The sequence below is a fragment of the Canis lupus genome, chromosome 22 (assembly GCF_003254725.2).
Source record: "Canis lupus dingo isolate Sandy chromosome 22, ASM325472v2, whole genome shotgun sequence".
Classification (NCBI taxonomy): Eukaryota; Metazoa; Chordata; class Mammalia; order Carnivora; family Canidae; genus Canis; species Canis lupus.
The window spans coordinates 57,980,441-57,994,282 of record NC_064264.1 but is presented as its reverse complement, the minus strand read 5'-3'; the positions used below and the strand labels follow the sequence as shown (position 1 = coordinate 57,994,282).

Sequence of the window (13,842 nt, the reverse complement as noted above, 5' to 3'; positions counted from 1 at the left end):
AGCTCGGTGTGCCACTGTATGGGGGCTCTCTCTAGCATCTTCTTAATTTTTATGTATTTCTCAAGCTGTTAAATATATAATATTTGTTAAATTAAGAGGATGGGGAAAAATGGAAATCGTGACATATAGAACCTATGAGATGTAGCTAAAGCAATGCTTGGAAAGACTTTTTAGCCTTAAAAAGATACAAAAGAGGGGAAGAAAGTTTCAAAAATCAGTGATCTAAACTTTCACCCTAAGAACACAGAAAGAAGGTCAAATCAACACCAAAACAGAAATAAGGGAAAAGAAAGAATGGAAGTGAATAAAATACCAAAAGAACACTTGATTTTAAAAATGATCACTGAAAAAAAAGCTAGCTTTTTATGAGGATAAATACAATTGGCAGACTTCCAGCTAAATGGAGAGAGAGAGAGAGAGAGAGATCTGTTCATATCTTTTTTACATTTTCTGTAATATTTTACCCTTTGTCTCAATTTTTAAGAGACGTTTATATGTGAAGGATATCAGCTCTTTGAGTTATTTGTTTTGTATAATTTCTCCCAGCTTCAGTTGCCTTTTGCTTCTGAGTCTTTGGCATATAGTTTTTTATATATTTTATGTTGTCCAATTTGTCAATCTTTTCTTTTATTGCATCTGAATTTTGAGCCATAGTTAGAAAGCTTTCCTCTACACCAAGTTCAGAGAGAATTTGACCATTTTTCCTCTAGTAGTTATAAGATTTCATTACATTTAGTTTCTTAATGAAAGTGGAATATAGGGATCCCTGGGTGGCGCAGCGGTTTGGCGCCTGCCTTTGGCCCAGGGCGCGATCCTGGAGACCCGGGATCGAATCCCACATCGGGCTCCAGGTGCATGGAGCCTGCTTCTCCCTCTGCCTGTGTCTCTGCCTCTCTCTCTCTCTGTAACTATCATAAATAAATAAAAATTAAAAAAAAAAAAAAAGAAAGTGGAATATATTCTGAAGTATAAAATGAAATATGGATCTAATTTTATCTTTTCCCAAGTGGCTCCTCATCTGTTCTAGCACTATTTATTAAGAACGCTATTTTTTTCCTCCGGTGGTTCAAGAGACTGTCATTGTAAATGTGTAGGTTTCCATATGTACCTGGGCCTAATTCTATACTTCCAACTGCTTATACACGGAAGAAATTGAAGGCTCAGTGACTGTTCGAGATTATATTCAGTCTACCATGGAGACTGAAAAAACTCCTCAAAGTCTCCTTGGCCTAGCCAAGAGAGTTGAGCAGGTTTTGGCTCAAATGCATGATGAAGACCTCATTCATGGTGATCTCACCACCTCGAACATGCTCCTGAAACCCCCCATGGAACAGCTGAACATTGTGCTCATAGACTTTGGACCGAGTTTCATTTCAGCACTTCCAGAAGATAAGGGAGTTGACCTCTATGTGCTAGAGAAAGCCTTCCTCGGTACCCACCCCAATACTGAGACTGTGTTTGAAGCCTTTCTGAAGAGCTACACCACCTTCTCCAAAAAGTCCAGGCCAGTGTTAAAAAAATTAGATGACGTGCGCCTAAGAGAAAGAAAGAGATCCGTGGTTGGGTAGAAGAGTCTGTTTGATGCATACAGGCATTTAAGCCATTTATGTCAAAGGGAATTTGAAGGAGTGCTCTGAATATGAGATTAGAACTAAATAAAGGTGTTGAGATATTAAAAAAAAAAAGTTTTGCAGACTTCTCATGAGTATATTTGCATGTTAGTTTTTCCTTTGAATTTTATCAAGCTAACATTACCACATGGCTTGTTGGTATTTTTGTTGAGACGACATTGATTTTGGAAAGCAACCTAGAGAGAACACAAGTGATGTTGAGTCATCATGTCCAAAAAGCAGAACTGATTTTCCATTTGGTCAAGTTGACTTTTGAAACTTTCTCAAATATTCTCCAATTTTCCCCCTATGGGTTTCGGTCAGTTCTTGTCAGGTGTATTTCTAAGTATTAAATTTTCCACTGCTATTGCAAGTGGAATTTTCTCTGCTTAGTGCACGTGAAAGCTATTGATGTTTGTGTTAAGTTTATATTCTATTACACCACAGAATTCTTTTGTTGAGGTTTTACAATAGACTGTGTTGCCATCTGTAAATAGAGAAAGTCTTATTTTTTTACTCATTGTCATGCCTAATTTATTTATCTTGTATGATTGAATTGGCTAGTACATCTACTAAATGTTGAGCAGTAGCAGACATAGTTGGCATCCTTGCTTTGCTCCTAATCCTAAGGGAAATATCTCTAGTACTTACAGAATTTCTCCTATTAAATAACATGGTGGGGGGATGAAGGAGTGCACTTTTTATTATGAGCACCAGGTGATGTATGGAAGCGTTGGATCACTACATTGTACTCATGCGTGTTAACTATACTAGAAATAAAACAAAATAAAATAATAAAATAAGGTGAATTGGAGACCATATCTATCTATGTATCGATCTGTATAGATGGATGGTGTGTGCATATGGCATGCATATTCTTATTAAGAAAACATTTTATTTTCTTGAGTATTTTTTATCATGAGCGGATGTTGAATTTTGTCAAAGACTTTTCCACATCTGTAGAGATTGAGAAGAAATATGAGTTAAATTAATTTTTAACTAAAAACATTTCCAATCCTTTCACTGGGAAAGAATCACTGAAAATCACTAATACAATAAATAGCATTTCCTAATTTAAGAAATGTCTATCCTTTTATCAAAAGTGAACTTCCAGAACTTGTGTACCAGTGAGCACTCTTTGGAGACCAGTGATTTGGTTGATCTCTATCTTCCCTCCTTTATTCTGTATAAGGATAAATGTGGTCCTACAGAGATGAACACAGAGAGTAGATAGTGTTAGAATAGCAGCTGACACCTCAGACCCTTCTGTTCCTGGCAGGCTACCTCTCACAGCCGTTTTCAGGGACGTTATTATGGGATCTTCTCCACAAAGCTCACATAGCAAGCCCAGCCAATTGGTATGCCTATCTTCAAAATCAAATGCCAGCTTGTCATTATGGAGATGCTGACTGTGAGTAAGGGCTCACATGAAGGAAAGACTTTTGGCAATAAAATCTTCTGACACCTTGGCAAATTATTTTGCATATGTTTTCTTTATTTCTTGTGAATTACCAAGGCTCAGAAAAATAAGAAATAGGAGAGCATGAATTGTTTGGCTTCTTTATTTTTCCTCTTGCCAGTGGTAAGGAAACAATAAGAAGGATAAAAATCCTATGGTCAAGAGTGTGTTTTTTTATGAATTTGAATTCTAAGAACAGACTCACTGCAACTGGAATTGGAAAGAAGGAGAGACAGACAGAGAAGACGTGCATGTGAAACCTGTGGCTGCATCAATATGCCTGGGCTTCTAGCCCATGAGCTGGCTCACCTTCAAGTCCAATTTTGCATAGCCTTAAGTTCAACAGGTGTGTCAAAGCTACAAGTACCATGATTTGTTTGTTCTTGGCAGGATTTGATTATATTGTCCTTTACTCTCCAAATCCGTATAGATATTTTTACTGTCAAAACTAAAAACCCAGGTTTCCTTATCACTTGATAACATCTCCCACCTTTTATCAGTTGTCTTAGGGAATGCCACTAAAAAGTGCCAGACGGGTATAGTAATGACCAACCTCAGATGAAGGCAAAGCCACTCAAAATAGGACAGTTTGCTCTTTGCCCTGTTACTGAACCTGCATTTTCATGCACACAGAAATAAGTGAAACCTAACTTTGAGCTTCATCTATTTGCAAGAACTCCTGGACTTGACCAATGACTATGAACCACCATGCACAAAGGGCATATTTTACAGAGATATAAAGACACTGTATTGATCTTGTTATGGCACATAAATTGCCATTTTCTATTGTGGGCTTTGTACCTTTTTCATTGCAGTAAAATTCAGAGTTTTTAAAGCATCAACTGGTGGTCTCCATGGTTTGCTCATCACTCCTTCTCTGCGTGGAGACTCCCCTGCCGTCTTAGAACTTTTTGCAATTGACTCCAAAGGGTCCCCCGAAGCCTCAGACCTCAGGCTTCAGTCTGAGTCTTCCAGTCAGTCCTGGCCTGATGATCTTTCAGATCCCTCTTTATCCTTAACCTTTAGGCTTAAATGCGTTTTCTCAGGATAAGTCACCTGTAATGTTGCATTACTAAAGCTTATTCGTTTGGGTTATGCTGGTTTCTTTTCTTCCACTGAAATACATATTCAGTTCCCAATAATAGTGAGTTATGTGGACATATTGGCATAAGAGCAGGTCCCCCGGGTTCTATATATAGAGCATATTTGTTAATTGGGAAGTACTCTAAACAAACAAATATCACACACATCAGGAAAAAATTAAAATTACTTTAGAAAGAAAGAGGAAAAGTCTGCTGATGTGGGAAGGGTTCAACTGCAAGCTGTAATTCCCAAGGGTTACAGAATGCTTTTCCCTATACAAGGCATCCAGAAAGGATTGCACCTTTGATCATTCCAGCCTCCTTTTTCTCCCCTGTTCCTTCTTGCCATAGTCTTCTGGGGGTAAAATCCACTCTTTTTTATAGCTGCACTGCCTGTGGTGGAAAAAGAAGAGGTGCTTCACTGGCCACAGAGCATCCCTTTGCTGACATGAAGTGCATGAGCTGTGAACGTACCCCCACGGAGTCTCCATTCGGCCTTCAACTGACTCTAGCAACCATTCCAAGGATCTTGGCTAATTTAAGAGACTATTCCTTAGTATTTCCTAAAATTTGTTACTTCTCAGCCAATGGACAAGCCTCCAGACTTCCTCTGAACAGTTTGTTTGCCTGTCCCTCGTAGGCTTGCGGTGATTATGGTGAACTTGACTTGCAAGTGACCATTCTCACGTAGCACCGTCAATATATCACAGAATCAGCTTCTGAGCAGAGTCCATTCTGGATCATTCCGTCCTTTGTATGGCACATCACATTGCATTGCAATTTGGTTGCATTTCCTGGGCTCTTTGGTTCAACACGAGCACATGAATAATTTTCATCACATAGTGAATGTGCACTACAAAGGAGTCAGGTCTGGCTCCCTCAGGATCAGACAACCTGAAGTAGTGTGACAGCCTGCACAGATGGTGTTGGCAGCTGTGGGAACCAGGTGCGGATTTGGACCTGCTTCAGGAAGTCGACCGTATTGTTAGGACCATGTACACATTCTCCAGAGAGGGGCACAGAAGAAAAAGGGAGGAGGCAGGAGTACCAGCTGTCCCTCTGGTCTCCCTGGCTTGGCACACTCCTGATGTGACCTTCATGTCACCTATATAAAAGCCTGGCTCTGGCACCATCTCTCCTGGCCGTGAGAAGTCACGGGGCCATAGTGGGGACAGAGACAGAAAGTTAAATACTCATCGGAAGCACAGGAAATAGTAAACAAATGCTCTCCTCTCTCCCCTGCCTCCCCCATTTCAATTAGGTATGTAAATATATTCAAATACTCTGCCTCATACGCCCTAGGGTGGTGCTGGGACTTTGCTGCCCTAGGCAAGATGGGGAAAAAGAGCCACAAAGGCACCCACCCCCTCACAGCTTACAGACCCTCCCATTATAGACTCAAGGAAATATTGCACTGCCCTAGGCAACCACCTGCTCTTCCTGTAAAATCCGTCCCTGGAATGATTTGATTCATCTCTGCCCGGTGGATCCGTATCACACGTAGACAATCTACAATCTAAGGTCAGGGCAGAAAAACAATTCAAATGTGTTCTAATATGAAAGGGAACATCTACCCCCAGATGAGACTGCCTTGATGTTCTCGTTAAACCATAGATATTTAGTTCTGTGTCTAGCTGTCATATTTCCTCTGGGATTACAAATTCTAGAAAGCTGATTAGAAAGAAGGAAAGAAGGAAACTGGAATAAAGTTTTTCCCAGCAATGAATTTTAGCTCTTTCCCCCTCCTTCCTGGCCCCTTTACCAATGTTCTTACTGGATTTTTAACGCATGCATTGCAAGGTGTTGGACCTGACCAATCGCTGTACAGGTTTTTAAAAACCCTTTAGAAAAAAGACACAAAGTGATTGCTGCCTAGGATGGTCTCGGTGTTAATGGACATGGTGTGCACACACATATGATGCATACTCTGTGTGTCTGAAGTGGCCACAGATGTCAGTGGGAGCCAACTCAACATGCAAACGACGCCTTCACACCATTTGTATAAATATACGTCATAGATCAAGCCAGCAAACATTTAAATAAGATAGATTCTGTGTGCCTACTTTGACACACACATTGAGATAACATCCGCAATGGCCAGGTCGGCATTCAGAATTCTCAGACCCCTGTTTCAGAGCCAGAACCGGGGAGGGAGGGAACAGCCCACAACCTCCTCACCACCCTGGGGTTTGCATCCATCCAGTTTCCACCCACAAACAGCCCCCTGTCGGTCACCCAGGGCTGAGGAACCCTTCGGGAAGATGGACGTGGGTGTGCTCACAGTCCTTGGAAATGAACTCAAGGCCATTTCCTCAGAGCGTCGCATCCCCTGGACTACAGTGTGCGGAATACCCAAGGAAGTGTGGCTCCAGGGGGCCATGTCCCCTTGGCCCATTAGGCATCTCATCCCTTTAGAAGGAAAAGGGGTGGGGAAGAACCAGGAGAGAGCATGTTATGCATTAGGCCCGTGACCGGGACATCCCTTGCCCAAGCCTAAGAGTGACACTCTAGTGGCCAGTCAACTTGTTGGCCTCTTACAGGCTTGACTGTGGGAACAGCTCTGCCCTTAGTCCCTACTCAGGCCACACACCTGATACTCATTATCTGACTTATTCCTGACAAGCTCTGCAAGGCGGGTGTTGTTCCCACCAAGGAAAGGGACTCTGGAGGAATTAGCTCAGATGCTGGCAGGTGCAGAGCAAGACCTTGGCCCGGCCATGCCCGAGGGGGGCCTGCCCTCCTCCCTGCTCTCCTCCCCACCCCATGGACCAGGGACCCTGTGAGGATGGCCTAGAGATGGGAGGTGCAGAAGTGAAAGCCTGCAGCTGAAGATTCTGGTAACAGTCTTGAAGAAAATAAATAAAGTATTAGTGAGTGGAGAACAAGAGAAGGAGGAGCAGGGTTGTTCATGAAGACAGAAGAACAGAAGATCCGCTGCAGTCATTCCCTTAGAATAGTGAGGCTCCGTGGCCAGAGTGGGAGGGATATCCAGGCCCCGTTTTGACCCACAGACCGGCCTGTCACCCCACCAGCTGTCCTCAACAGGATCCTGGCACAGCACGGGCACCCCTCGGCCTGACCAGCCCTCCGCTGTGCCCCCCAAGTTCCTCTAGCCTGTGTTTCCAAGAGGTTTGGGAGGCTGACGTCAAGCACCTGTTCTTCAGATTTTAACTGCTGTGGAAAGAGGCCTGTGCACCCCTTGTACAGAGCCAATTTACACTGGAGGCCTCAGAGTCGTGTCTGGAAACAGAACATCGAGTTCCAGGCCCTTCTGAAACACTGATTCTTATATTTTGATCTGTCGTTTAGAGTCCTGTTCCAAACCCTGAAAGCCAGCGTGGAAACGACGGTGGTTCCCAGCCAGCCTACAAGTCAGTGGCGGTGGCAGTGGTGGGGCTTTGGGTCGCGTTGCTATAGTAACCTCCAGCCTCTTTCCCAAGGTGACAATGGGGAAGGGATCAGGTTGCAAGGCCAGCCACCACTAACCAATGTCCTCTGTGAGGAACCCCGATTCCCCAGCACAGACTGGACTGTGGGGAGAAGCGTGCACCACAGCACAGCCCACAGTGCAGCCCCAGTTTGCAAATATTGGTTGCAAACGTCATCAAACGATCCTGTCCGTGTTATGCTTTCGTGTCCGCAGCGGGGAAGGGGCTGCAGCGGATGAGGGAGAGTCTGGAAAATTCTGGCTTTGTCTGGAGGTGGAAAAATCAGCATAGTGGATGAAAAATATTGCCTTCATTTCCCATCTGCCTTCTGCAGAGCCTTGTCCAGCATGTGCGGGGGTGGGGGGGGGAGCAGCTAAACTGGCACCAGTCATTCTAGCTGCCGGCACTAGGACCACCTGGCTGGGAACCCCAGGGAGGGGGGCAGGACAAGGAGGTGCAGGTGCAGGTGCTGCGGGTGCCGAGGTCCCCACAGCCTTTCCCTGCTGCCACCGAGATTTGGATCAAAGAAAAACGTGATGCAGTCTTCTTGTAAAATTAAATTGACTCAGAAAATGTAAGAACATCACACTTCTGGTTGAATCATCTGGTTCTGAACTAGATCCACTCTTTGCTTTTCAAAGACCACAAACACTGTCCTTGAAACATAATATTGATGCCATGATTATTGACGCGTGTGACACCAACAGGAAAGACTCCTGATTAAACCAAATGTGGAAATGGTGACCTCCTTGTCCGTTGCTTACATCATGACAACGTCAACAATTTGTCATCGTACGAGACAAACAATTTTGGATATGAACGAAAATCGAGGATGGTTGTGAAAGCAAACCGAGGATTGTTAATGAACAGTTGGAAGAATAACAGAGATGTGTGCTTATGACTCATCCAGGCCAAAACAGATGATGAGTCTTGAAACTATGCACTGACAATTTGATTTTATACAATAAGACGGCACACGTTTTCCTCAATGCTGCGTGGGGCTCGCTGTGCTTGCGTGGGGGCTGACGGGCTGTGGCGTGGGCCTCTCAGCCTCTCTTGCCTCCTCCTCCAGAGCATCAGTAGAAGGAGGGGTGGGCTTCAGTGATTTTTGGCCTTGGCCGCACCATGCAGACACCTGGGGAGGTTTTTTCAGGACACGATGCCAGAGTCCTGTCCCAAGCAAATTGAATTGGAGTCTCCAGGAGTGAGCCCAGGACGTGTGTATTTTTTTAATAAGCTCTCCAGATATTTCTAATTTCATCCAGGATTTAGAACTACTATATGAGATAAACTCTTAAAATCTCTGTTAATCCTGAAATAATGTGTTCTAGGGCAGTGGTTCTCACACTGTGTGAGTGCCAGAATCATCTATAGGGCAAACACGGGTTGCTCAGGTTGCCCTCTCGTTTCTGGTTCAGTAGGCTTGGGTTGGGCCTGGCAATTTGCCTTTCCGTCAAGTGTCTAAGTAGCTCTGATGCTGCTGCCTGGGGACCACACCCTGAGAATTTCTGCATTAGGGCATATTTACTCAAAAATGTACATCTTAACATATTACACAGAAACAGTTTTCACTGATATGCATGACAGTTCGGTGTCACAGCATTGCAACCTAGGACATCGCAGACCTCCTCACTGAAATGACTGCATTTCCATCTCTGGTCAATGGTGAAATAGCCTGGCTGGTAGGAACAGGCTGGTGTTACAGTCTCTTGAGGGGATACTTTCTGGAAGTTTCTGGCAGGCAGTCCTTAGCTTCACTGCTCTGCCTTCGGTATCTGAATAACTCTGGAACATGCCCAGTGACAGTGCTCGGAGCGGTTTGAGCCACACCCAGTGATTGCTCTAATTAAACCATCATCAGCTCTGTTTTGCTGTTATGACGTCTGTCCAAAACCAATGTGTCTGTGATGGGTCCAAGGCACCAGGGTCATTTTGGCTCTCTCGATGCTGCTCAGCTGGCACCATCTTCAGAAAGGAGAAGTCACGAGTCCGCAATCTTAGTACCTGTGGGTCTTTCTTTCCCATGACGCCCAGAACCTGTCCGTGCACTTGCTTATGGCCCTGGCTTTGAAGTCAGCATAAATATGCTCAGGTAAGGGGCTGCAGCCTCACTTGAGCTGTTTGCCTTATCTCCCCTGCCCCACACTTCTGGGCGCCTGGAAGGGTCCCCGTCATGGAGTCAGGGCCACATGGCATCCTTGGCCAGTGAGTTATGAGCACCGTGTCCTCGTCCTTGAAGGGCCAAGCATCCAGCGCTGTTATGAAACACCTAGAAGGACGCACCTTTCCCCTGGTCACAAGTGCCAGTGTGTTCCTGCTCTTAGCCTCAGCTGCAGAGTGAGGACAGGGCTGGCAGGAGCAGAGAGCCCCCTCCCCCCACCGCCCAGCCGCGATGGACAAGCAGAGGCAGAGGCCAGCTCAGAGTCCGGGCCGCTGCTGCCGCAGAGCCAAGCATGTCCCAACAACGCTGTGTCCTAGAAAGGTCTCCTGCACTGTCCACACCTCTGCTCTCATCTCTCCTTTTGGTATGGATTTCTGCCTTTTTGACAAAGCCTTTGATATCTGCTACTCTGAAAAGTTGATCACAACCTGGAGCTCTTCAGTTTTAAAACTATTTAACGTCCACAAGGGAGCATACAGCTTGAGCTCTGGTTTCTTCGTTTCCACAGCAAATTTTTCTTCAAGAGCATGTCACATGAGAGACACACAGAGAGGCCTTAAGGAGACACATGACCTTGATTTCAAAGGTCTGTAAGAGTTCCAGTGAATTGTCAGATTCCAGATTAGCCTCTGCCTCGACCTGGTGCCTTTCATGTTTTCTGATACGTGCTGAAAACCCTTCTTGTGCTGGGGAATATTCTTCTGTAGCTTCTTTGTGTGAGGCTGCTTCACTTACTGCAGCTGGTTCTCTGATGAACTTGTTTGGAAGGGAGAATTCGCTGTTTTTATGGCAATGCATCAAGGATAAAACCTGTATATTTTATGTGGGGCTTCCTCCGAATGTACAGGTGGATGGAATCGCTCCCTGAGTGGCTCCTAGGGCGTGGCATCAAATTAAGAGCTTTACATGGTCATTGAACCTTCAAAACACATTAAGACAGGAATATTAGTCTTCATTTTACAGATTAGGCAAGAACCGAGCCTCAGAAGGGCAAGTGTGCTGCCTTAGGTTGCACAGCAGGGGTAGGTTTGGAATCCAGGGCCACGGGAGCACAACCAGGGGCTTTTCCTAGGACCTGTACGGTGACCTGATGCTCCATAGCATTGAGAAAGGTGTTCCCACCTGCAGGCCTCACCTTTGGGAGGGTTTTGTAGTTACTATCCCTGACACTAGTACCTCTGCTTGTCAGGACAGGCATGTTTCCTTCTGAGATAATGATGGTGGGAGATGAAATGCTTATCTTTTCCCTTTTGCATTCAAAACGGCTTATTATAGACAATGGGGAGAAGGATGGACCAAAGTGACCCTCTGCTGTGAAGCAGACAGAATTGCTTCCTTTTATTTTTTTAAGAGTTTTAAAAAATGTATTTATTCATGAGAGATGCAGAGAAAGAGGCAGAGACACAGGCAGAGGGAGAAGCAATCTTCCTGTGGGGAGCCCGATGGGGCACTTGATCCCAGGACCCTGGGACGCCCTGGGCCAAGGCAGATGCTCAACCACTGAGCCACCCAGGCATCCCAAATTGCTTCATTTTAAACATGTAGAACCCACACCATCCTACTCTATTTCTGAATTTGCAGGAGCGCATAGATAGCTAACGTTCAAGCCACATTCTTTCGGTGGTTTCTTTCCGCAAGGGTGTTGAGTATTTCTCATCAATTTACAAATAAATGGAGAATTCTTAATGAATGATACAAGCCGATTTCTGCCAGGGTTCTGAAGTGCAAAATACAGTCCTGGGTGCGGGAAGTTAATGTTCTCCCTGAAGGCTGGAATGGTGGAGACTCACCCCAAGCAGTTCTCAAAAATAATAGCCCATAAGACTAGTCTTGTTCGTGACCATCAGCGGCATATTATTTTCTCTGAAGTCATTGTGTCTAACTCACTTTAGGTATCTGTAATGGGCACTTTCAGACTGTAGCCCAAATGGAAATGATGATCTACTCAGCCATGCCATAGCGGGAACCACTCAGAGCAGGTTGGTGAAAGTACAATTATCTTAATACACTCCTGATCCCAGTCTAATTTGCAGGGGCATATGTCTATTTTCATTTTATCCTGAGATAATCCCATAAGACAAAGCTTTTACACTGGAGGAAGATTCTACTATGAAGGATGAAGGGCCCTGCTGTGTACTGTGGATTCACGTATGGGGGGCAGGCTCCGTGAGGCTGTGCTATTCTGAGCCCCCAGATCCCACATATGAGACAAAGAAGCCCAAACACTCTTCATTGTTTCCCACTCAAGGTGGAGACATCCAGCTAATTATCAGCTTCCATTTGACCAATTCATTAGAGAAACAAAATTAATGCTTATGAAATTCAAGAGGCAGCTTTGTGATGCTCTAAGAGGACTTGCTCGTCAAAACCAAATTCCTAGAAAACAGAAATAAATACAGCTGAACTGAAGACCTTCAAAAAAATACCGCCAAACGATGATTGGTGTTGGGGTTTGGAGAAGGGAGAAGAAATACATTCTTTTGTCCTCGACCAAAGTGGACAATAAAAATTGTTTTGAGTTTTTGTCTCTGAATAGTTGAACCGTATGGAACAGTTTTGGGTTATTTGGGGAAGGGAGTCACTGTTCAAGCTTCTGCTACAGTTTGGAAATAAGGATACAACCTTTAGGGAGAGGGTGACTTTCATTTGTGTGCAGCACCACAACCGGCCATCAATTCTCTGATAGGAAGAGAAATGATCTCTTTACTGAGAGATTTCCAGCGGGTTAACTGGAGGTGAGGTTGAGACTATGCCACCCTTCCTCACTTGAATCTGTTACTATTTAAAATTACGTTTAGGGCAGCCCAGGTGGTTCAACGGTTTAGCGCTGCCTTCAACCCAGGGCCTGGTCCTGAAGACCTGGGATCAAGTCCCACATTGGGCTCCCTGCATGGAGCCTGCTTCTCCCTCTGCCTGTGTCTCTGCCTCTCTCTCTCTCCCTGTGTCTCTCATGAATAAATGAATAAAATCTTTTAAAAAAATAAAATAAAATTACATTTATTGATGCAGAAGCACAGCCCAAAGAAGCAGGCACCAGGCGGCTGATGGGAGAACACAGGGCTGTGCGCTTTTCCAGAGGCTGTTCTGCAGGTGGCCGACTGCTAAATGCTGTGTTCCCCTGGACTGACTCGCTCATGCAAGCAGAGTGGCAGAAACTAAGCTTCCCTTGCAACATGCTCAGTGGGGGTTTGGTCGTTTGTGGGCTGATAATTTAGGTCACTGCAGCTATCTGTATAGACTGGAACCAGCTTCCACCCGGCAACCACTTTTTGCTCTATTATTTAAAGAGATAATGGTTTCAAAATATATAGAAACTTGACTTCTCTACCTTTTACTAACAATATGCAGCACAGACGTACCCCAATTTTAACCTCTCTCTCCTTCCTTCTCTCTCCTCCTCCCTCTCACACACACACACACACACATAAATCAACAAATTACAGATGGCTAGGTACACACAATTTCCTTTCATTTGTAAATATTTCCAATTTAGTTTTTTCTTTTCTTCCCTGTTTTTTTTTTTTTATATTTTATTTATTTATTCATGAGAGACACACAGAGGGAGGCAGAGACATAAGCAGAGGGAAAAGTAGGCTCCCCACTGGGAGCCTGATGTGGGACTCGATTCGAGGACTCCGGGATCACGACCTGAGCCAAAGGCAGATGCTCAACCATTGAGCCACCCAGGCATCCCCTCCCCAGGTTTTTATTTAAATTCTGGTGAGTTAACATATAGGTTAATAGTGGTTTCGGGAGTAAAATTGAGTGATTCATCACTTCCATGTAACACCCAGGGCTCATCCCAAGTGCCCTCCTTCATGCCCACCCATCACCTAACCCATTCCCCACCCACCCCTCCTCCAGCCACCCTCAGTTCGTTCTCTATAATAATTTTTTTTCTATTTCAACACCACCAAAGGATGAGACATCACTAAGAAACTCATTGTCTTGCATTGCCCTAGAACTCACATGCAACTATTTCCAGGGGTAATAACCAGAGTCTTGCAGGGGTGTCAGGGGTAGTTTGAGATCTATTAAGATCTATTCTGACATCCCTCCCTCTTCAGCCATAGCTGACATCTCATTTTGTGAATAGCCCCCT

The 13,842-nt window shown here is 44.7% G+C and overlaps 1 protein-coding gene across 1 annotated transcript; it reads left to right on the top strand.

The window, feature by feature from the left end:
* Window positions 1-1,127: 1,127 nt before the first annotated feature.
* Window positions 1,128-1,568, top strand: LOC112655799 (EKC/KEOPS complex subunit TP53RK-like; the record flags this gene model as incomplete). The annotated part of the gene is made up of 1 exon (XM_025441001.1): window positions 1,128-1,568. A coding segment is annotated over one exon (441 nt), but the record flags the coding sequence as incomplete, so codon positions are not given.
* Window positions 1,569-13,842: the final 12,274 nt, after the last annotated feature.